The sequence below is a fragment of the Pieris rapae genome, chromosome 14 (assembly GCF_905147795.1).
Source record: "Pieris rapae chromosome 14, ilPieRapa1.1, whole genome shotgun sequence".
Lineage (NCBI taxonomy): Eukaryota > Metazoa > Arthropoda > Insecta > Lepidoptera > Pieridae > Pieris > Pieris rapae.
Genome location: NC_059522.1, coordinates 5036382 through 5061988, shown reverse-complemented (window position 1 = coordinate 5061988; position 25607 = coordinate 5036382). Strand labels below are relative to the sequence as shown.

Genomic DNA, 25607 nt, shown 5'->3' with positions numbered 1-25607 from the left:
ACGTACACTTAGATAGCTTCACTAATACATTGGTACATAAAGGAAAACACAAAATTTAATATAGTAGACTAGTGTATAACTATAGTATTAAAAGATTAACAACTATGAAAGAAAAGATATGGAATTAAAAATTGTTAAAACTGATACACAGAATAAAATCTTTTTACGTCAAAGTTATGTTTGTAAGTAACAATTTATTGAATTAAGTCTAGATGTTTTTAACAAATGATAAGGTTTTCTCAGTACTCCTCTAATCTCATCTGCCTTTCGTTGCTTATTTAATGTTGTTGTCGGCGAAAAATTATTATTCGCTTCGTAAATTAAGATATGATTTACCTAAAGGAATAATAAAACGACGTTGCAGAGTTATCATTTCGTAAATATATATAATTGAAAGTATATTTTAGCTTTTAAGTATAGCAATTATGTAGTGGTTCCCTAATTACTTCACCAATGCTTTCTTACAAATTTTGTGCTTCAATAATAATATTTATACTAAATATTGTGAATAGGTTCAAACTTTTTTGTAATTTCTCTTAATTATAATGATTTGTTGGCTCATCTATACCTGCTTTATATTTACAAAATTTAATTGTCTTAAACCGGATATAACAGTCCAGGTGCAGTAGTAACCGGAAATCACTGTCGGTAAGCCTCTTAGTCTACATAGTAATAGACAATCTAACTTGAGTAAGATTTAGGAGTGAATAATTGAGGAAGTTGGATGGAAGATAATTTAATACATGCCCCGAGTACCTAACTTTGATTACCTAGTTTGATGGCGGCCTTCTTGACAAGTAATAATAATAATCAGTGTAGTTTAATATATGGTACATGCCGAGCATGTGTACTTATGTTTCCATCTTCTCCATCCGTTATGTCTATCTGTGTAATATCGAACCACACAATTACACAGGGACTCACTAGGACTAGCGATAAATGAATTTTGCACAACTCTTTTGTCATAAATAAAGTTTTTAATATTATTTAATACATATTTTCATAATCCTTACATATGACTATCATTCCTGAAGGGCTGAGCAAAGACATATTTGAGTGACCGACAAAGTAAGGGCCCATACCTTCTCTGATCGACTACCAATTGTTACCTCGAGTCTGAATTGGTTTTCCCACGGAAGCGGCTTTTTAGCTAACGTCATTAGGTTCATACGGATAAGTTAAGGAACGAATTGCTGTGCCAGTTTCTCGGGGTGGACTGCGGTGCGCAATGAAGAGCTGTTGCACTGAGGCGCACTGGCCCATAATAACAATTAGTTATGGTAAACATTAAATTAAATTAATTTTGTAAAAAAAATGCGTTAAAATATATCGTGTGAATTTCAAAATCATGTTCCATATAAATTTTCGTCATAAAATGAATTCAAATGTCAATAATTGGCTATGTTTGGAATTTTTCTATCGAGCGAAATTATTTAAATCGTGTTTCGATCTTTCAAAATGGATACATAAACTACTCAACTCCACCGTATATTCTTTTCCTTTTTTCCTTCCTTTGCCCCTTTGTTACTTTAAGAAACAATGACAAAAAATGGAAATAAACAATGTACTTCTTTGGAGTTTGGCGACCGGATAGGTCCTTAACCTAGGCTAATGTTGGGATATAATCCTAGGAACACTCGTTAATAACATTCTAAATCTTTCTGGACATAAGAAGTACTGAGTGGATAGTGTTCTAATTGTGGTAAATATTCTTCTTCCTCTACGAACTTATTGCGTTCTATAATCTTGAATCTGCGGTAGATGGTTTTCGATTTCCCTCACTCTCAGGTGATTCGGTCCTTGTCACACATCTTGAAATGTCACTACATATTTTTTCTCAACTAAATGGAAACCACCAGTCGTGAAAAATGTAACAGACCTACTTAGGTTTTTCCTGTAACGGCCTGAAAAATTGTTTTAGCCTTCTAAAAATAACAGTCACCTTACGTTTTAAATTTTCAAGTCTCTCATAGTTTTAGTGCATAATGCCATAACCCACATATAACCTTGTTAAGAACGTCTCTATATAGATATCAATCATTTCATACAATTTGTCTTCGAAACAAAATAATATAAATCTATAAATGTACGTATTAACTACTTAAAGTTTATTATCTTTATCAGGCGGTAGAATTCCTAACATTAACAAAATAAATAAAGTACTTACCAATAAGTTGTTGATGTGCTATAAATAGGATAGGGTTTTGTAGAAATTAATGAAAATATGAACTAAGTTAAATAAAAACCAGTGGCGCTGCAATCGTTGTGGTTAGGCCCGTATTTCTGAATGTTTTTTGATCATTTATTTTACACCATATAGTAGTAGCTTGCTCTGCATGACACAAGCCTAAAATTTTTCCGTCATGCCTGTTTCCTCACAATGTTATACTTCTCCGTATCAGCGAGTGTTAGAAGTTAGATAAGAATTGGTACACTTTTAAGATATGCAAATAAATATCTGCAAAATCATACGATTTATTTCATACATGTTAACCGGAACACACTTTGAATGATTCGCTAGTAAAACAAGTTTACGACGATAATAAAGGCCATTCTGTTTTATTTAATTAGTAAGTTAATACCGTTCGACAAGGCTGGGTGTGGATGACACTATCAGACATCTTTTGTAGAACATTCTCTAATTAAACGAAGATGGATTATACAGGGTGATGTTGAATATTAAAGCTAGTGGTTGTTCGTGATTAAAAGCCTTATTATATGAACGTTAATTTAAATCAACTTCAAAGTTTCCAAAACAGGAAATTACAATTTAACTTGTTCAGTTTTGGGTTTTAAGCGAATTGTCGAGCCTTTTTAGGCAAACAAAATCCCTCATGTTTATAAAAAAAACAACTAAAACCCAACTTAACATCTACCAAGACTACGCTGTGAATCTTAACATAAATGGTGTTTATTGTATATTTATATTAGATTAAAACCGCTGCAACTATCAAAAATAAGTACTTTATCACTTTTTTCAATACTATATAATACAAATGATCGGCACCTAGAACACTCCGATGACGTCAATTTGACCGATCTGTATGGTTTATATAAAATTAAATAATTTTTTGACGTACGAAAGTCAACGTAGCATTTCATTCCTGAATCTCCTGATACCGTCCTTTTTAAAAAGGATCGCTTTAGATCTCTCAATATCCGTAGCGCTGATGTCGCAACCTGGGGATCGCGGCAAAATCTCATTATTGTGATTAGAATTGCTGTCGGTAGCACTATTCGAAGTTATAGAGCTTAGTTTTCGATTTGTATGCATGTGTCGCAGTAACGTTTTTTAAATTAACTGTCTAGAGATTCAATTAACTATCTGATTAAACTACTTTACCGTGACATATATAATAATAAAGCCATTTTAATTTCCAATCATTACAAAAAGATATGTGCTGCTTAGATTTTTTACATTCTTTTTTGATATCCTATATCATAACCAACTTCAGTAACATCGCCCTTTCATGTGGCCTCTTCCAGCTTTTTTCGCCGTATTCTAGACATATCTTTCTGTCTCCCTTCGCTTCTATTTCTATTTTTTCATCATTGTTTTGTGCCCAATTCTCCTTCTTTCGATTGGTCCTTTGTATGACTCTTTTAATTTGTAATCACTTAAATAATATAGTGAAAATTTCGTACCGAGATATTAGACCTTACAAACGTAGACAAGGGGGAGCACCGTATTTAATTAATTCAATGTAAGGTAAATACGATCCATTAAAATTAATGAGGTGGGTGTATGCTAATGACACAAAGAATTAGTATCATTTTGTTTGTATATTGAATTATTATGAAACACGCGATAATCAACTCATGTTTTGAACGAATTTTAAAAATAAAGATTTTATTCGAAAATTACTTAAATTTAAAGATAAACGTTGTCAATCATCGATAATAAGGTTCTTTGTTGTGTCATTTATAAAATCGGCTTAGCAGCAAAATTAACTGAAGAGGTTGCTAGTTTTTTTCTTCTTTTTTGAAAATAAGAACACTTGATGTTTTTTACGACTGATTTAAGCAAACGGGCATTGCTCTATAGATTTGTACCTTTGATATTTTTTTTTAATGTCAAGCGCCTTCTGCGCCTGTTCGCGTGTTCCACTAGTGCTGATTCTAACCATATTTTAGTTATTATAATATATATAATTTTATTCAGGTCCCATCGAACTACAACTGGCCCAAATAAAACCAAAATATTTTTTCTAGCCAGCAAGCATAAAGCTTTATATGAAATGAAAACATAATAAAATCAGTTCTTTTGTTACACACTCATATATGTACACACATTACATACATACCTACAATATGTTTTCTTAAGTGTATATTTCATACATTTCTTTTGTTTCAGCTTCCGTGGCGCGCATCACTAAATTTCTGGGTAACTCTGGTATACCTCTCATTACGACTGGAGGTTTTACGTTCGACTTCGTACAGCAAAAGCAGACATGCCAGGACGAGTTCTACATGCTGGTACGGACCAGCCCGCTTGGCTTCAAGGACATGGCGTACTTCATCATAAATGTCATGAGGCAGTAAGTTTATTGTCAATACTAAAACCGAATATCAATGAAGAGTAAACCCAGGGGAGAGAAAATACTATGTCTATTTTATTGACATTTCTTTCACTTCTATAAACTACAAATTGCACATGCAAGATCTCTGTAGAAAGCACTTGAAAGCTTTTTTTTTATTTTAAAATGTGAGAAAAAATGCTTCATACATATATTATATCTTTTAAAATTTCGAAATGGGTACTACGGAATACATATGGGAATAAAAAGGTCTATGCTAACTTGAGCTGGAGCTATTGAAGTCACTTTGACTCCGAATGAAATTATCCATTCCGTAGTACTCAGGTATTAAATAATTACTGCTATGGAAGGTTCCAGAAGGGTGCCAACAAACGGTAATTTACGGTGATTTCAGTGGTAGTATGGCAATTAGTTTATTATATTATTATTTTTTCTTAATAGTTTAAAGTGCGTAAGAGATTAAAAAGGTAAGGGCTTTCACTATTTGCACGCAGTATTATAGTATTTTATTTTTCTTTAAAAATATTAACTAAGTAACTTTAAATAAATTCTTGTAATTAAAATAAAAAAATATTTTTTTGCATATCATTTTATTGTAATTAATATATATATAATAAATTTTAATTATAGTTGCAAATCTAAATATTTTAGATATAATGTGACAAGCTATATAATGGCAATAGTATTTTTATCCTTGATGTATATAATTAAATTTGCAAAACATGTATTAAATATGTATATTATTTTTGCACGTGTGCTTGCACTAAATGAAATTTATTTTACGCCATCTAGTTACGACTGGCGACAGCTGCTTCTCATCAATGAACCCGAAGCACAAGTCGACGTCGCCGGCAAATCTACATGCCATCTCATGATGAAAACTTTCGCGAACTTTCTCAAAATAGAAGATATCATTTATACCCCATGGGACACAACGTCGGACGGGGGACTAAATTATACTGAAAACCTGAAGTTTTACCTTGGATATAAATATACAAGTAAGTGTAGGTTATTTTGATATCCGAGCACATTGTAGTTCACATATTACTTTATAGAGGGCGCTCATATAAATATTAGAACCTGGTTTAAAATTTTACCCGGAGATGGCGTTATAAGAAAATAATTTTTAACAGATTTGAGTGGAATCGTGCAGCACTTTTGTATGAAACATCAGCGTTTGCTGAATACGTTGGCGCTAGAGGCGGACACTTATTGGCTAGCACTATTCACGACTACATGATTCGTGAAGGGTTTCACATTTTCGGTAGAGAATTACAAGGGAATATACCAGCCATTGAAACATTAAGACAATGGGTCGGGTTCGACTACAGCAGTAAGTCTGTGTTGGGGTTATTGGGATTGAACACTGTGTGATATTTATTAGTTTTAACGAGGGCTTATATTTTTAATTAAGGGATATATAATTATTACAAGCACTTGCAAGCCTGTTGAGATTATGTTACTTGTATCACAGTGTGAGTTTATTTGCACGTTTTGAGTAAGTTTCACAGTATTTTAGATTCATTCAAACATGAAATATGTTAATTTCCTGTAAAATTATTAAATTAACAAGAGCGAAAACAAATTTACAACAATCTTTATCTTGCGTTAAGAATAGATTGAGCAATTTTTCTTCGTTTCCAAAACAGGATTTAAGTTAAAATTACTTTACAAATAACAGCAAGGAATCTGTTGTAGTAAGCACATTTATTTAAACAAGGTGGTACTATTTTGATACGGTAATATATTTTTATTGAATAACCAACAACGCCCTTTCCTGAAATTAAATACATATATTGTACATCATATTATTATTTTGTGGAGCAGTTTTGGCCTAGTGGCTTCAGCTTGCGACTCTCATACCTGAAGTCGTAGGTTCGATCCCTGGCTGTGCACCAATGGACTTTCTTTCTATGTGCGCATTTAACATTTGATCGAACGGTGAAGAAAAACATCCTGAGGAAACCGACATGTCTTAGACCCAAAAAAAAACAAAAACGTCGACGTGTGTCAGGCACTGGAGGCTGATCACCTACTTGCCTATTAGATTTAAAAATGATCATGAAACAGATTCAGAAATCTGAGGCCAAGCCCTAAAGAGGTTGTTGCACCACTATTTTTTTTATGATTATTTTTTGAGTCATAGTAGAAATTTCAGGCCCCACATAGTTTATTAACTTAATTACTTAAGTAATAGTAAAAATTAATTACTTATATTTTAAACAGATTATATTTTTTACATGATGTTTAACATCTATTGCGCTAGCGTTTCTCAATTCGTATCGATTTCTTCTTTAAAAATAAATACACCTTTCATTTCATCAATTTCATTTGCAGATAAAACACAAATCATATCAAATATGTACATGTAAAACGCATACGCGTTTTCATAATTACTAAGAACGTAACGAATTATAATTATGAATTTTCAAAATATATTTTATCGGATAAAAACCCGTTGTGATAATCATTCTTTATTTTGTTTACCCAACGTTTCATGTAAAGTGTAAAGGACAGTATGCATGGGTTTATATATATATATCTATATTTATTTAAGGCATTATACTCGGGTATTCGCTACATTATCTTATATTCGAAGTGTAAGAGTACTTAAAGGTTATTAGTTTTAACGGATGTTTTAACGGATTTAAAAAACACTGTAAATTGTAGGCTTGCCTGATCACACGTTTTCACTTCCGTGGTCTGACATCCAAACATTCGCCTAATTGTATATAATTCATATCTTTGTATGTATAATTTTCTGATTTATATTGAAAAAAGGTGCGTGCGTACAAAATACACAAGTCAGAAGTAAAACTTCTTTGTAAATTAATTATTACTAAATTAAAAGCCCCAATAGATGATCATGTACCAGTATATGATCACTACATGTGTATGTATATCTATATACACACTGTTTATACAGTGTATACGTGCTAATGAAAATATAAATAAATTAAAAATCTGCGTTTACTACAGAAGACGTTATGTAATTTACATCTAAAAATCTTATATGTAACTACTAAACGAATACATTAACCAATAGCGTGTATTCTTCTCGATCTCCCTTTCTCACTCTCTCTCAATGCTTCTTAATCGCTCTTACCCTTTTCTTCGATAAAAACTCTGCACATCTTCTTGACGTTCCGTAAAAATTTAATCCTCATGTGCCTAAAGAAGTTTCACTTCATAAATACTAAGGACCTGGATGACCGAGCTTAGCTCGGTATTTTTTTTTATAAATCGTGTTTTTTGGAAATTTTATTTAAGTACGAATTACATACTAATAAAATTATGAAATATGAATATAATTATCGAATAAAGATAATTATTCATATTCATATTTAAGTTTTTATTTGACTGACATCTTTAAACGAGCAATTCTATGTTTAAGATGAAGTTGAGATTTTATTGAGTTAAAATGACATTTTCTAGAAATGATTCCTAGCTAGATCGATTTATCGCCCCCGAAACCCCCCGTATAGAATTGCTCGTTTAAAGATATAAATCTAATTTAAATACGAAACTTAATTTTTTGTACTTTTTAATGCTAACCATGTTTCCTGACGGACTTCAGTCCACATTTAACAAGTGCGAATCATAATTATATCTGTGTATAAAACGAATAACTGTGTGTATTAATATCCCGTAATAGCTATTAGTCTTGAATGTGCTGAAATGTTTGCCCGAATCGCTTCCCTTTACATTTAATTTGTACAGAAGCCTTTGCTGTGGTGATCCATTGTTCTAAAACGAGATTTAGTTTCAAAGTGCAGTAGTTGAAATCAAGCTGTCATGTTACGGGTAAACACTGAAATCAGCATATTGAACGGAATGCCAAAAACGAGAAAATATTTTATACCATTAACTGAATTGATTCACGCCCGAAACGAATCACTGACTGTCACGGTCCACAATCTCAGATTAAAAACAATCTGAGATTGTGGACCGTGACAGTCGATCGATCAGGAGATCAGGAGATTTGGTTATTTGGGATGCAGATAGGAATCTGCATCCCAAATAAGACAATACATTTTTGGCGACGGATAGAATGCAATGTCTACGCTCTTTTCACTCATATTTGATAATCCGATGAGTAGGGATGCCTACAGGTTCGAATTGATTGACGTGGAATAAGTGATACCTAGTTGATCTTATGTTCCAAAATAAACGTATTTTATTTTATATTTTTATTTTAATCAATATAAACCAAATAAATTAAATAAAACCGTACGAGTAATTTTAAAATATATATGTCTATGTTTAAAACATATCAAGTAGCTTTTGAATTATTTTTCATGTTATAAAATTCATGTTATAATCTTAAGATAGGCACATTTGAACTGTCATATTCATACAAAGGTCTACCCACAATTTGGTGGTAGTGTCTATATCATAAGGGTCGCTGAACTTTTTTAATGGTTCTATAATGTTCTCTTTAAACTAATTTTGTAACGATGGAATGGAGTAGAAGTACTTTATTATTCTCTTAGCCAGTTTAAAAGTTACCTATTTCATTGAATTTACTATAGCACAGCTTTGAATGTTCGCCCCTGATACCAGGGACGGATCTACTTAAGGGCTTTTTGGGCTGCAGCCCAGGCCACCGTGGATACAAAGGTTCTCCAGTCCCTACTGAAAACAATAAGCGATATTTTGAATTAACAAATCTAATAATTAAAACAATCAATAATAAGGTTAAAAACCCAGAGATCAATCAACTCATGTTGAAATAACTCATATTGGTGTGTTTGACAAATTCAAAAAGGCAGTAAAGATGCATGTTAGAGTGAACACAGTTGACTAAAATTGAGACGGCTAATGGCGACGTGTATCTCGCTCGTGTATATACATATTAATATTAAGTTTCTCGCATTTATTTACGGGGGACACTACCCTGTAATAGCCCAATAGCCCAGAGCCCTACAAATTCGCGATCCGCCCATGCCTGACTCTCTGGGTACTTTAGCAAAGGATTTCATTTAACTTAGAATATAGGTTCAAACCTATATTCTGAGTTTAGACTTTGTACCCTAGTTTAGTTTATACTGTGATTAATATAATAACAAAATAATGTTGTTTATATAATATTTTGATACTAGCAGATTATCATTTCGTTTACATAGTATATCTTTTTTTAGTTTATAAGATTTAACTATATAATATATAGATACGTTCTGATGCATTAGTCATCTGCATCTCTCTTCATCAGGTCCAACAACAAGCTTGTGAAATCTCCTTGAGTAATTTCTTTTATACTAAACGTGCTATAATTACTCTTTTGTTTTAGATTCTCAGCCTGCTACTAGCATCTACGTGATGTGGTCACATATAATATACATGTAGGGTTAAGTAAAAGTAGTATTTATACCATAATAAGCCCTATGTTATTATGACTAAAAAGAATAAAAAAATTATTATTTATGATTCATATAAGTAAAATTTAACGATATTAAAGTGTTCACAGCATGAATTACGTTTGTTAATATATACAATTCTGATCTTAATTAAATTAAGTCGACAGGTACAGACCTTTTTATTATTTTTATTCATATGTTGAAATTTTTTTTTGATAAAAACCGCATTTTTTAAAAGAAACTAATGCGTTTTAAATACGCTTCTGCAATTTCTATGCTAGAACAAAATAAGAGACATAAAGTAGCCATAACTCATATTAAACCCTTACATCTTCGTAAAGCTTCGCAAACCCTTCATGAATCAAGATGGCTTGTACTGTCTACTCGAAGATAAGGCTACTAATTTACAAAGCGGTACTGAGTGGAAAACCGGATTTCATATCGGCAGCATATTATACGTCAAGTGGAACTAGAAATTTGAAATTCGAATACGGCAGTCAGTCTATTACAAACCGCGCGGGAGGTTATACGTTTCTCGTGCGTGAATTCGCGGGAAATATTCGAGAATCGAATTTAAGCTCTTTCGTCGTCATAATAATTACAATAACTTTTTAATGAGTGCTCTTAAGTGTTGTGAAACGTGTTACTAGTGCTTTGTGGTTTGTTTCTTTGAAAAAATAATTTTAAGCAGCGAAACGGTGGTCGTTTATCGCGTGTAAATTCAGCTGTACAAAGAAAATGTATTTGGTTTAATTTACATAAAACCTATTAGAATTATTTATAATCGAAGTTAAAACTAAAGTTAGTAGTAATAAAGTTAAAATTTTATTTTGCAAAATTTGCTATTACTTATTAATTAATATGTATTATGGTGTAATGTATGTCATTGAATTGATGACTTATACATAATTTTAAAAACCGCTTCCTTCGAACAAATAAATATCATTTAATTTATTACTATAAAATATTTAACATACCTAACAAGCAAGTAAAAATTTCAAAACGAATCTGCTTAATTTGTCTACGAGTCAATGCATGAATCAAAACTTTTATAAAAATAATTTCTTTATTATTGTATAATATGGTCTTACATTAAAACTTATTTTTAGGCCCAAGGTTATATACTAGTAATACGTAGGTAATTACCACGATTAATTATACGAACTTTGAATAATAATTGAGAATTATACTATTTTTTACTCACGTTTTTAAGTGTCTTACAAATACGTGTGCCAAAATAAAGTATAATAACTTTATAGATATGGCCTTTATGTTTTTAATTAGGAATTTATAACATATTTCGATAACATATTTTATATACGTATAATAATTTAAAATAGTTTTAACTATTAAACACAAATTATAGGTGTATTGTTGTAGCTCTAGTAAAAACTATTTTTTATGAAATCGCCAAGAAAAGGCAAATAATATGTAACTGAAACTATCGGCACGAACTGCACCTTTTTTTTTTTTTTTTTTTTTATTGAGGGGAATGCATTTTCGCACAGAGTGTGGGACTCGCTCTTAAAGCCCTACCCACTAAACCCCTCCCACCAATCACGTCACTGTTGGGGTAACTTGGGCTCGCGTTAGCATTCTACCAAGAGACCCCGTGACTGGCTGCTGCAGCAACCATCTTCCATTACATTGACATCGCCTGAGAAGTCTTTACAGTAGGGTTGCAATTTCTTGCACCTAACACGTGATTCGCCGCCATGTTCTCGCTTGCACATATAATACAATGTGGTGCTTCGTCACATCTGACAGATTTGTGTCCCGCTTTTCCGCACCTATAGCACACATTGCTACGGTCCTCCGTGGATGTGCATGACGCCCGTGTGTGTCCTAATTCCAAACATTTATAACAGCGCAATGGGGGTAATTTTAGAAGAACTACCTCCACCAAACTCCATCCTATTATGCACTCTCCTTCCAGAATTATTTTTGCTATTGCAACTGGGCAATGAACAAGCACACTTCTTATTCTGTATCGCCTTTCAATGTCTTTACACCTTATTAAATTTGCTGCGCAGTTTGCTTTTTTCGACAGGGCAGCAATTACGTCCTCGGCAGTAACTGCATCGTCAAGGCCTTTAACCCTGAGACACACCATTTTTTCTGGCCTACTAACTCTCGCCATTGTAAGAAGCGCAGCTTTTAATTTACTGGCGAGTAAATCTGCCTTTTCTTTATATGCCTCGCCTTCTATTTCAATAAGACGCCCACCTGCAGCTGCCCGCCTGATGTTTATGTGACTTATGCCTAACTCAGGTAAAGCTACACTCTTCCTTGCTTTCTTAATAACCTCAGCATATGTAACACCATTTTCCTCAGCTTCCTTTTCTAATGTCACTAGTACTGCTGCTGACCGGGGTACAGTGAGCAATGCCCCTCCTTTGGTTGGGACCACCTCATGTTGCACTATCTTTTTATTTCCTTTCCTCGAAACAACACTAGCCCAACAATCTGGGCGTGTAGTTCCCTCCGGTGAGGTCTGTAGATCCAACGTCATTATCGATTGATCAACTACTGTTTGGTCCGACTTCGACTTTAACTGTTTAGGTAAAAGCCTATTTTCTATATTCGCCAATTTTTTCTTCAAAAGTTCCTCAGTTGAATGCATAATTTCGCTTTTCAGATCTTTCCCAAATGATTTTAAAACCTCCGTTAGCCCTTCAGCACCATTATCAGACTGGGCTAGAAGCTTCCTCTTAAGTACCTCCATCTCTTTCTTTGATTCCTCCAAGCGCATCCTTACACGAGTACACTTCGCTTTAAGGCGAATAATTTCCTCCGTTTGATTTTGTAGAGGAAGATATTCAGCTAATTCTTTGATATCCCTCGCTGCTGCTTTCATTTCCTTTGCATACTTTGGTTTTGTGTTTCCCGATTTTAATGCAAGCACGCCAATTCTTTCGGATAGTTGAAAAACCCATTCCTTTATTTCCTCCACCGAAGATTCTTCCTGTACCTTTGATTCCTGTATCGCTTTTAATGCTTCACGTGCCTTACTCAAGCCTACAGTAGCAACTTGGGTAGTTTTTCTCCATTGTGTCTCCTCTGTTTCCGTGTCTGAACCTGTCATCTCCCGGGATCCGTCACTCATTTGAAAGTCTTCCATTTTAAACAATTGTGTCGTAAGTATAACACAAAGAAAACAACAATAGTTTTCTAACTAATTCACCTTCAATAATAAATGACGGTAGCTAACGCCTACCGACATTTTAGAACACTCAGTAATTAATACGCGTACTCAACGCAATATTTTCACGCTCACTCGCAGCACTGAACCGGCAACACGTCCTATCCGGTCGAGCGCCCGACGCCGTCTCCTAAAAAGAATGTTGAATTACTAGACCACTTGTTATTACCACTGTCGGCCTAGAACGTATTGCTACGTTCTAAACCTACACAGTATCCTTTCTATAGTTCCATGCCCTCTGCATACTATAGAAATTCAACCGTGCCCACCATGTACGGTTTAAGCACTCGCCCGGTACCGTACAACCCTACCAAAGGCCGAGGATAAATTGAAAACTTATCCTCGAACCGGGAATCGAACCCAGTACCCCTCACCACAGCGGCCACATACAAAGACCGCTAGGCTATGAGGCCCTTCGGCACGAACTGCACCTGCAATAACGGAACAATACAGATATTTGCTGCGGTCCAGAAAGCCGTACCAATACCCTTGGACTCCGATGCGCCCGCTTCGGTAGTTTGGTGATTTTTAGTATATGATTTACCCTCGCCAAAAAAAGGTAACCCTTTTTTAAAAATAAAAATAAAATAAAATGAAAGTGAGTAACACCTTTGTGTGATACCCAGCTTAACAATAACTAGGTAACTTTTAGAAATCACTATAAATAAATATCATAAGTAGTAAGAACAAGTAATAATAATAATATTAAAATCATTTATTGCTGTATTTACATATTAGGTACATAAAAGTGTGAAATAAAAATAATCACTAAAAATAAAAAATAAATAGTAATAATTAATCAACAAGCCGGTTGATTTCGTTTCTCGATTTCGATTTCGGTTGATACAGCTTGTCCTTAGACATAGGCCTCCTCTAAGGACTTTCACTCTTCCACTCTGTTTCGGGCTTTACGAATCCAATGAGGGTCAGCTACTCTTCGCAAATCATCTTCCCATCTTTTTATTTGTGTTCTTCGTTTTCTTTTGTGTATTGCGAGGAAGCCATTCCACATGTACAAGTACAAGGTTTTAATATGAAACTTTTGTAACAAGAGCTGATGTTGATACGTAATTGAGACACATGTGTAATGCATTTATAACTTGCGTTAGTAGCAATATAAAGTGCAATCAAAGGTTTATAATGATTTTTGTTATTCCTTCACTTTCTTTTAACGATTTTATATCAAAACTAGCTGACCTGGCAAACGTCGTTTTGCCATGTATATCATTTATAATAAAAAATAGAGGTTGATCGTAGAGGGTTGAAAATTTAGGGTTGTATGTATGTATTTTTAATGCTGTTGATACAGTTGATAAAAAAAATTAAAATTTATCTAAAGATTAAAAAAAAATATTTAGGGGTGGACTACCCTCAACATTTAGGGAGATGAAAAATAGATGTTGTCCGATTCTAAGACATACCCAATATGCACACAAAATTTCATCAGAATTGGTTAAGCCGTTTTGGAGGAGTTTAACCACAAACACCGCGACACCAGAATTTTATATATAGATTCTCTTGGGGAGCGACGTGTGTCTTACTATTTTTGGTGATATGATACTAGCCTACGTTAAATTAAAAGTAACCTACTTAAAAAAACCTGTTGTTCAAATGAAAGTAGTAATTAATTCTTTTCGTTTCTGTGAAAATACATTCTTTTCGGAAATTTATATCTGTGGCGCATTTTTATATGTGTGGTGTAGTCGACTATATTAAAAAGTACCTACTCATCATACCTGCAATAAACATAGTAGGTATGTAGTTTTAAATTACTATCAAATTTATATTCGTGCAAGGTAAATAAGTTCTTTTTATAAGTACTTTTTTCGGCTTTTAGCAGTTCTATTATTATTAAGTTTTGAGTAAAGTTTTGTGTCTGCAGTAATTATGGTACTTACGCTAACTAACCAGATTAAAACAACAAACTGTAATCTTCATAGCGAATATGAATCTTTTAACGTAGAACATATTTCTTTGTTTTAATAAATGTTCTGCTTAATATAAATATCTTAGAAACCTCTCACAAATAAAACTTATACACATTTTTTTATTTGCCTCCTCTTATCTTGAAAAGCCTTTTATCCATAGCCAAAACTCTTGTACAAAAGGTAGGCTTTTCTGACATCATTAAACTACAAAAGGGTAGATATTTATCATGTTCAAAGTGAATGGCTAATCTACGAATATTATTTTTCTGGCCATTTGGCACGGTGCCTAAATCTTCGATATTTGGGCCTACAGTAATTATTTTGGATGTCATTGTCTTATTTTTAATAATAATAATAAAACGGCCTTTAGCAAGTCTTGACCAAGTATAATTTATTTATCATATTATAAGCAAGCACTTGATTGTAATCTAGTGAAATAAATACTACTAAAGGATAACCTGGCCAGCTACCTCCTGTGCATGACATGTCGTCGATTTTCAGGTTTAAAATATCCCAGATTCCTCCTTATGTTTTTTTAATCTTTACGACTTAATGTTTTGAGCAGGCAAAGGTGGAATGTGTTAGCTTAACCACTAGACTTACTTATGACCGTTTTTATGTATTAAATTCAAGAAACCTTAATTTCGATTTGAAACAGGAAATAATAAAATTTATTCCTTTTGAAAACTCCATGCATAATTCTCACTTTATACAAATTAAACCGTATCTTGTCATAAAAGATCCCCTTTTGTGTAATTATGAGATTACCTAAATCATAAAATCATAATTTAATAATTTTATTTAATCACATAAGATGCGACATCTTGGTCTGATAGACTATATTCTGATTCAGATATATTCCTAATAATAAATTGTAGCACAATAATGTTTACGACTCAAAAATAATAATAACTAAAGTAACATTTAGTTGTAATGCATAAAGTTTATAATTCCAACCGAAGTATTAATTGATTGATAAATGAAATGTTATGATATAAAATACGTATTTATACTCATTCACTCACTCACATATTTACACCCACACACTTACTTATGCACTCAGGTGTGATGATAACGGTTCAAAAAAGAAAATTAAAAAGGAAACGGTTCAAAAATAGGTTAAATGATGTCATTATTTTAAGTAATTAAATTTTATTTATGGAAGAGTTGGGAACCCTGACACAGGTATTTTTTACTTAAAAGGGTTTCCAAATCTTACACTTTGAAAAGAAAATGTACTTAAAATGAATAAAGACTTATTATTATTATTATTATTGTACATATGAGCAGATTATACTAAATAAAACCCTAGTTGTAAGGTTATCTACGAACTTGGAAATAGTATCATAAATTGTACACTAAGAATATAATATTCAAATGGTATGGAACGTAATCTATTTATATATTTATTATAAATATATTTTTAGATAAAGGCATAGCAACACTATGTTGAATAGTTGACGTTACTGTAAAGTACTATCAGCATAAAATCACAATAAGCATTTAACATAATTTGATTTAAGGTCCTTAGAAACCGTACCAATTCTTAAAAGGCCGGCAAAGCACTCGCGAGCCCTTTGGCATTGAGAGTGTCCATGGGCGGCGGTATCACTTAACATCAGGTGAACCTCCTGCCCGTTTGCCCCCTGTTCTATAAAAAAAAACTATTTATTACACTTAAATATACACTTACTTCTACAACCACGTCGTTCGAATAATTTAACAAGAACTAAGAATATAGTAAAAAATGGCTTAAAATACTAACAGACAATTTTTTTTAATTGTAATTTATAATTACTGACACATTAACGCTACAGTTATCGCCGTGTCTTTTTACATTAACTAAGGCTTGCCTGTGTGTCACATTAAGATCTGTAACATGATCCTGCAGACTGTGCATTTTCCAATAGTTGCACGTGCCATGTACGAAATACTTCATGAATATTTTACCAACCTGGTTATATCAGATATATCGATAACATGAACCTGACGCACTTTCCATAAGTCTTATTGAATAAGTAAATACTATTATGGGTGAGATTTCATTTTATCGCTAACTTGTATTATTTGAAAAATACACTAGCAGCCAGTCTTAGTATAAAAAGGCTAAATACTTAATTTATTTAATATTTAGGACATAAATACATAAATACAGGATATGCTTCTTAAAGAACAGTGATGTAGCTTGATCATGCAACTCTCATTCCCTGTAGTCGAAGTTCAAATCCGCTTAGCACTAATGGACTTTTCTGTTCGCATATCACTAGTACCGTAAAGAAAAATATCGTGAGGAAACCGAAAAAGTCGAGCATGTGTCGGGCACAGAACGCTGGTTACTAAAATGAAACTGATACAGATATCTGAGGGTAGTATCGCCACTGTTTACTCAGGGATTCTGTAGCATATTAAATGATTCTTTTGGTTTCGTTTAAAAAAATCAAACACACAACGACACGCAATACTCGTCGAGCGAGATTGCTTATCTTACCGAAGCCGCGTACAAATTATTTGAAGAAATCCATTAGGTATGAAGGTGTGCAATTATTTAACCAATTACCATCTCAAATTCGCAATATTGGAGTGTTTGACAAATTCAAAAAGGCATTAAAGATGCATGTTAGAATGAACATAGCTGACTAAAATTGTTACGGCTAATGGCGACGTGTATCTCGCTCGTATATAATACTAGCTGACCCGGCGAACTTTGTTCCGCCTTAATGGCAATAAATAAGCAGTTTGGGTTTTTTTATTGGAAAATATACAAAAAAATTAAATACCTACATTAATCATTCATTATTATTTCTGTATTTTAGTACATAGGTTGCTCTTCACTTAAGTACCTTGTGATACACATTTTTTCATTTTTTGTTTTATTATCAGGCGCAAAAACAAACAACGCTGATGGTCTTCCGACCCGTGAACATGCCACGTATAATTGACCATGGGAAAAACATGAATGTTCTAGATTTAAACCACAAACTTTTAAGGATTGGCCTTGTGATTTGTTGATGGTCATGGCAAATGCAAGACGTATCGGAAATTGAAGTCTTTTAAATTCAAACGGCATATCGGTTGGGATCATCGGGATCCTCGGAATAAGAACTTCCTCACCTTTGAATTTTCCTATCATTATCGTAGCGTAAATTACATTGTTCTTCAATTTTCTAACCACAAAACGCATACCATTATGTAGTTCAGGTCATCTACATCTTTATTCTTTTTCTTCTTTTTTATCAGTAAGCAATGTAACTCTCATGTTTGTTGTCAGCTGCAGTTTCGTCACATAGCGCCATAGATTTGACGATTTGAGGCAAGCGTTTATTTCGTCGACAGCCGTAGATCTTGGAATTACTGGCAGTATTTGGCGGAAATCGCCAGACAGTAAAATCATTGCTCCTCCAAAACATCTCGATTCATTGCGTAAATCTTTTAATGTTCGGTTAAGTGCTTCCAATGCACGTTTATGCGCCATTGTGCATTCGTCCCAGATGATGATTTTCGATGCCGCTAAAACTTTGGCCATTGCTGAGTGTTTTGCAATATTACACGTTGGTTCTCCAATAGTTTGAAGATTTAACGGTAATTTTAATTCTGAATGAGCCGTACGGCATCCTTCTAACAATGTGGCTGCTATTTCAGAAGAAGCAACTGCAACCGCTATGTTGGATCTCGCCCGAACAGTTGCTAAAACTAATGACATGAGGAATGTCTTGCCAGTTCCACCAAGGGCATCTAGGAAATATAAACCACCATTTTCATCATCGTTTGCCTTCATTAAAGTATCATAAACTTCCTTTTGTTGGTATTTCAACAGGGGTACATTCGTTTGAACTACTAAATCTAATTCCTGGTGATCATATTCACGTTCCCGTTCCAATACTCGATTAAATGCGTCATTCGACAACAACAACAAATAGAAACATTCATCATTCTTTGGATGAACTGTATACATACGACAATACCGAGTTTTATAGTTCTCTTCACTGTTTATACGAATGGGCAATAGCACTATCATTATAATTAAATTGTAAATTGTAAAAATAATTAAACGTATTTATTTAATAGAAATATTTTGAATATTGATTTCTTACAAATATCAAATTGTCATATATACGTCATTACACAGCTGTCATTATACGTCAATTACATAGCTATCATTTGCGTTTTATTATTCCAAGTCTGATTCTTATTTGTTATACCACTTTTTATAGTGACTGACGTTTCATGTCAAGTCCCACGGGAACGCTGTCGAACGGGATAAAAAGTATCCTATGTCCGTCTCCTGGCTCTAAGCTACCTCCATACCAATTTTCACTCAAATCTGTTCTTTCGTTCTTGAGTTATAAGTGGTGTAACTAACACGACTTTCTTTTATATATATAGATATACATATTAATATTAAGTTTCTCATGTAAATAAAATATTTCTGTTTTGTAATGAGAAATGAAGTTCTTTAAACATAAAGTCCTTTTCTTGCTGCATTATATCATCTAATTATATATACATGTATGAACAAATATATTTTCGTAATTTTTTTTCTACAAGTTTATTTACTTTTAGGAATTACTAAATTAACTACTAGAAATTACGAAAATATATTTGTTCGTTCAACAAAAAAAAGCTATAATTTAATTAATATATATTAGTATTGACTTGTTACTTTGTTTGACTTGTTGAATTGTCTTCTACTGCATCTTTCATGGAGTAGAATACGAAATTCCACCAGTATCACCTCGACAGACCTTCCTTCCGACCGACCACCTTCGACAATAGAGAGTTTATATCAGTTTTTCCACCGCACCACCACTATATGGAACCAGCTACCCACTGAAGTATTTCCAATTCAACTTAGGGTCACAAGCAAAGACCAATTCTTCGGCAACACAATTGAGAGCTTTCTTGCAGCAGTCCATCGGCAACTCATGTCACTTATTGTCATATGGGCAGTCGGGCAGGATCTTTGTTCTATAAAAATATATTTAAGTAAAGACTGTTAAGGCCTTTTGAAATGCCAATACGTGCTTAAATAAAAATCTTTGCCGAAACGTGTTTTAAAATTGTTTATTTATAGCTGACCTTCACTTTATAACGTTAAGAAATAAATATGTTAATGGGAAAATGCCATTCTATTTATATTCTAGTTCTGTGATATAACAACTATGATATATAATCTATATTAAAAAAAAAAACAAAATTATGACACATTTTCTTGAATATCCGGTCAACCTTATGGTGAAAATGTTTTGAAATCAGTGCATTAATTTAAGAGATTATTTGTTACTAACTTACAAAAATGCCAACCTTTTCTCTTTGAAAAATTCGTGTTGATGAATTGTTGACCAATTGACATTCCTATTTAAAAGCTTATTTTTCACATTATTGAATTTATACTATGTTCGTAGAAATAAGAATTTATTACTTCTTGCATATCTTTAAAACTCCTAGCAGCGATATTTTGGCAATCAATCATGTTATTTTACGAACACTGTATGCATTTCCAAGAATACCTTACCAATTACAAATTGTTACGATTGTGTTAAATGTTTACAAATAACAAAATAGCTAAAATTATTTCCATTGACGTGGTTATTTAATAAATATCAAATGTAGAACTGTATCAGTAAATGTATACTCTCTTTTTTAAGTAAGTGTTAACTGGTACTTAGTCTCGAATCTGAATTTCCCTAGTATCGGTGTCCAACCAATGAATATTAATTATGATTTTAATTAACCAATATCTGATCGAAATATGTTTCTTGTTTTACGTAAGTTGACTTTAATGAGCTCCTGTTCACTCGTTCATTAAACATATTCTTATCTAGATCTACAGAAATGACCTCTGTTCATTCAATATTTTCGGATTGAACTTTCAAAATTCAGTGCCATTTCAAGTAAAGACGCGAACCTATCCTTGTTATTTACACATTGATTTGTTAAGAATTTAAATAATTGTGCAATTATTTAACCTGAATTATTTATTTTGTTTTATTAAGTTTTTTAGTGTACATCAGTACACACATGTTTAAAAAAATAAATGCATTCACTATTTCCTTCCATTTATATTATATATTTTATTAATTATTATATTATATTTTATTATTTATTATATGTATTATATCGCTCTTTAAATTCATTAACCTTGGCGTTGTTTGCGAAAAGTGCCATTTTATTGCCATTTACTCATAATAAAACTTTACCATAAAAGGCGTAAGTGTTAAATAAATAACATAAGCTATATTGTCTTTAATAGAATAATAATCACTTATAAATATTATGCATATTAAAATAGTTCCACATCAAGAAAAAATACTTAGAGATACTCTTAGAGATTAAATGTAGGCCAATTCTAATGCCATAGAAATGGCGAAATCCTTAGCTTTTGTGTAAGTGTTCGCTGAGATTAATGTTTGTGTCTGTGACCAATTGGTAGGAGACACAGAGGGTGCTCATTTGTGATTCAAATTCAATGTTCTCAACTCAAATAAGAGGGTTTTCATAACGTAAGCAGAAAAAGTGGTTTTATAGTGAAATAATTTTGCAGTGTGAATTTTGTACTATCTAAACTAAACTAACTAAAAACCAACACGTACAACTTTAAAATAAGAACTAGGATGAATTTTAAATTGCTTTGAAGTAATGTTATCGTTATATGATTATAAAGCTTTATAATTGATATTGCTGTTAACACTTATATATATATATATATTATGTTATTATATATTTAATTTAATTAATTTAATAGTATTCAACGTACTTGAAACGACATATTAATTATTGGTTGAATGCTTCAAATGCTAAACTTATAAATAAATAAATCTTTTATTTAGGGAAAATCAAATTGAATCAAGGAATATAAATGTAGGCACAACAGAAATACTATTTTGCATAAGTTGATATTAGACATATTAAACTTCAGCAGTCGAGATAGGTATGACATATACTTAACTAATTAAGTATATAATTGCGCTTCGATTTCACAATAAACTTTCCCTATTTGGTAACTTGTAATTTGGTATCGGTAGCAATTACTGTAAAACAACAAATTAATCTTATTAAAAATGTTCGTTACTTTGAGGCCTCCGTAATTGAAATGTATTAAAGCTAGCAACAGTTCACATTACAAGATTTAATGACATCCTTTGTTAATCATTAAGAACAAGGTGAGGTATAGTTCCACGCGCATACTGTTTGTGTATATCCACGCATAGGTCTATCGTAATATATCGTAGTTGTTACATTAAATATTGCCACCTAATTTTAAAAACTCGCCTCTATGATAATCCTGCCCGTTTGTATGCAAAAACGGATTTTTATCGCCAGGCACAAGTAGTCGCCGTAGTGTCGATGCGATGTCTCTTTTCGATGGATTGGTTAATTGCGAATTTCAATTGGGATTTAAACGCTTTGGGTTGAAAATTACACTACCAGGGGGTTATAAAATTATGAATTACCGTTTGCCGCCGATACCGACGAGGCTGACGCAAATCAATTATAATTTGTAATATGTTATTTGAAATTCTAATAACTAGTTTAAATACGCTTTGGATTTGTATTTTTAGTTGACCATGCGGGATAATAATAACATGTTTTCTTAGGACTTGGAAACGAAAATATTTGCTAAGTAAATAACTTTTAAAGAAAAACACTTTTTTAACGGATTATAGATATGTATTATTATATTTAAACTTATAATTATTTGTACATAATTTTAAATTTAAACCGACGTTTCGCGTGCTTTACAGCGTGCGTGATCACGGTGACTGAAGACAAAGGTGTTAAATGTCAAAAAGTATTACAGCTGCAGAAAATGTTGTGTTATCTGTATTTATTTCCCCGGAGTTGGTATCGACTAAAAGATGTAGAGTTTTTGCAGAAATTGCTCACGGTGTCCTCCATTTTCGCGGGTTGTTTATTTTGAGATTTTAATTTGGATATTATTGGATCCCAGGTGTTTGATAATTTTAGGCCGTCCTCTCTATTGAAAAATTATCAACATCTTTTAGTCGATACCAACTCCGGGGAAATAAATACAGATAACACAACATTTTCTGCAGCTGTAATACTTTTTGACATTTAACACCTTTGTCTTCAGTCACCGTGACCACGCACGCTGTAAAGCACGCGAAACGTCGGTTTAAATTTAAAATTATGTACAAATAATTATAAGTTTAAATATAATAATACATATCTATAATCCGTTAAAAAAGTGTTTTTCTTTAAATGTGTAAAAGTTATGTAAATAAAAGACAATACTAAGTAAATAACTTTTTATGTATGTTACTTGTATTAAGAAAACCCAATTTGAAAAAAAAGCGTTCCTAAACTATTCACAATTTTTTTTCTGGCTAGGGATAAAAACGGCTTTGTTATATTATTACCAAGAATATTACCTATTTAATATATCTATATAATACCTCATTACAGCTTGCTGTCGCGACACTCCAATTGATTGGATATCATATTATCGGATTAAGTAAGTTTTGAACTATAAACCACGAAAATTATTAGCCCCAAGAAACTTGAACCACCATAGCCAACTCAACATATAACACCATATCATGTTTACAGTCTCTCAAATACGTCTATATATTTTTCTGTATTCATCGCTTTTGCAAAAACAGAGTAATATGGCTTTAAAATCATATAAACAAGGGATAAAATATCTATAGAATCCGGGACATAAAGTTTATATAATAATATTAAAATGGCTAAAAACATTTCCGGTTTCCGGTTTATTTTCCACAGTGTTTACTCAATTAACACTGCAGTGGGCGTGAAAACTGTAATTTTAATTAAATATTAAAATATGCCCTTCAGTAACTCGTAATTTTGCTTGTACCAATAATAACCAATAATATAATTAAAGTGAATGTGATATTTGCTCGAATTCGTATAATTAATGTCAAATAATGATTAAAAAGTTATTTTTACGTAATATTGTAGGTAGCTCTAATCTTACTAAGTTTTCTTTAAAAAATAAATTTCTCTTCTTGCTGAAAAATCTTGGGCTTTATTACGAAACAAGAAAAAAAATATATCAAGTTATCTAACAATATCAAGTACCTAACTATAATCAGAAGTATGTCGAATAGATTACCTGCCAGGACACTGAAAATCCTAGTACATTTTCTCATTTTACTGTATATTATTTTATTGTGTAATAAAGTTATTCTTTCTTCCATTCTTAAGGATTCATAGCAAGGGCTTAGCAGCATAACTATTGCTATGGTTACATTTATACAATTTTTTTTCGAAAAAAAAAAAACGATTTTCAAATGTAACATTATGATGATATTATTATATTGTTCTATAAAATAAAGACCTCAATAAAAATAGTACATTCCCAAATTTGTAATAAAAAAAAATAGAAACTGCCTAGACATAAGGTTGTGTTCATCGTATTGAAATTAAAGTTATTGTGTGTATCTATGTATGCCGTATAGAAACTAGGTGTTTTCTTAACTAGTAACGAGAAGAGAATATGTATTTTCGAATTCGAATGTTTGGAATCCATTTCTCGGAAATTCAGGATTATCAAATAAAGTGATTGAATAATTTCTTGCTTGCCTAAATAATTTAACATACTACGTACTATATTACCGTAATCTTAAAATACATTACTTTTAGCCAAAAGCAATTTACATATAAGACGAGAGGTCTACCATCATGAATGTGTCAATCTAACAAATGTACAGTAATTGTATTATATTTTTGTAAACAAATCTATATTGATTATCTGTAACAGATTAAACGATTGTCATCACATATTTCAGCACGGCATTATGGAATTCTACGGCGACCGACATTTGAACGATTAAAAAAAATCCAAAAATGGACCTTTTTGATTTACCTTCATCCCATATTATTGAGAAGTCTATTTAAAAATTTGAGTAATTTTAAGATTACGTGAGAGCTTGATATTAGAGTGTTGAGTTGTATTAGAATTTTAGCGTGACTCTCATGAAATGGAGGGAAACTACTCATAATAATTTCGCGTCGTGTATCAGGAAAGCTAATTAGATACAGACATCAAGACCTAAAAGGTTTTTGTATATATTTCTATCGAGAACTAGATATTTTTGGATCAAATAAATCCGACACCTTTGTCTCGTCCCTTACATTGTATTCGACTCAACATGAAATGATCCTAAGGCGTCTCCACGTCCGATCCCGCGATGTATTTGATATAGACGATCACGTGGCAAGTTAAATTATTCGAGAGTGTTTACTTATATTAAGTGTAGACGTTCTTCATTTGCATTAATTGCAAATGCAAATGCGTTCAGCCAACTGTCACGAATATGAGCTAAAATAAAAAAGGATTCATTTTTTATCATACACCTAATTATTTTGAATTTAGAATGCGTTATAAGATACGTGTAAATTTACATTTTGGATTTTAGAATATCAATATGAAATTTGAATTTCTAATAGGAATTTGACTTTCGATTCAACCTTGAAAAAAATTGTACTTAAAATTCCACGCGTCCGAAATCTTTTTAACAATAAGTAAAATAGATGTTCTCTCAAGTAACAGAAGGTCTCATGTATATTTCATTGTATATAAAGCGAGTACGGTTAT

The 25607-nt window shown here is 32.3% G+C and overlaps 1 protein-coding gene across 4 annotated transcripts in view; it reads left to right on the top strand.

Moving 5' to 3' along the window:
* Positions 1-25607, top strand: part of LOC111000259 (atrial natriuretic peptide receptor 1) — a 119799-nt gene that overhangs the window by 36194 nt on the left and 57998 nt on the right. For 2 of the 4 annotated variants that reach the window (XM_045631145.1, XM_045631146.1), the window contains exons 4-5: positions 4355-4538; positions 5331-5536. In XM_045631145.1, the coding sequence (XP_045487101.1) occupies positions 4355-4538; positions 5331-5536 (390 nt within the window). Of the gene's footprint in view, positions 1-4354; positions 4539-5330; positions 5537-5671; positions 5872-10395; positions 10555-25607 lie in introns of those variants that run through there. The other 2 variants (XM_045631147.1, XM_022269640.2) reach the window with 2 other exon arrangements.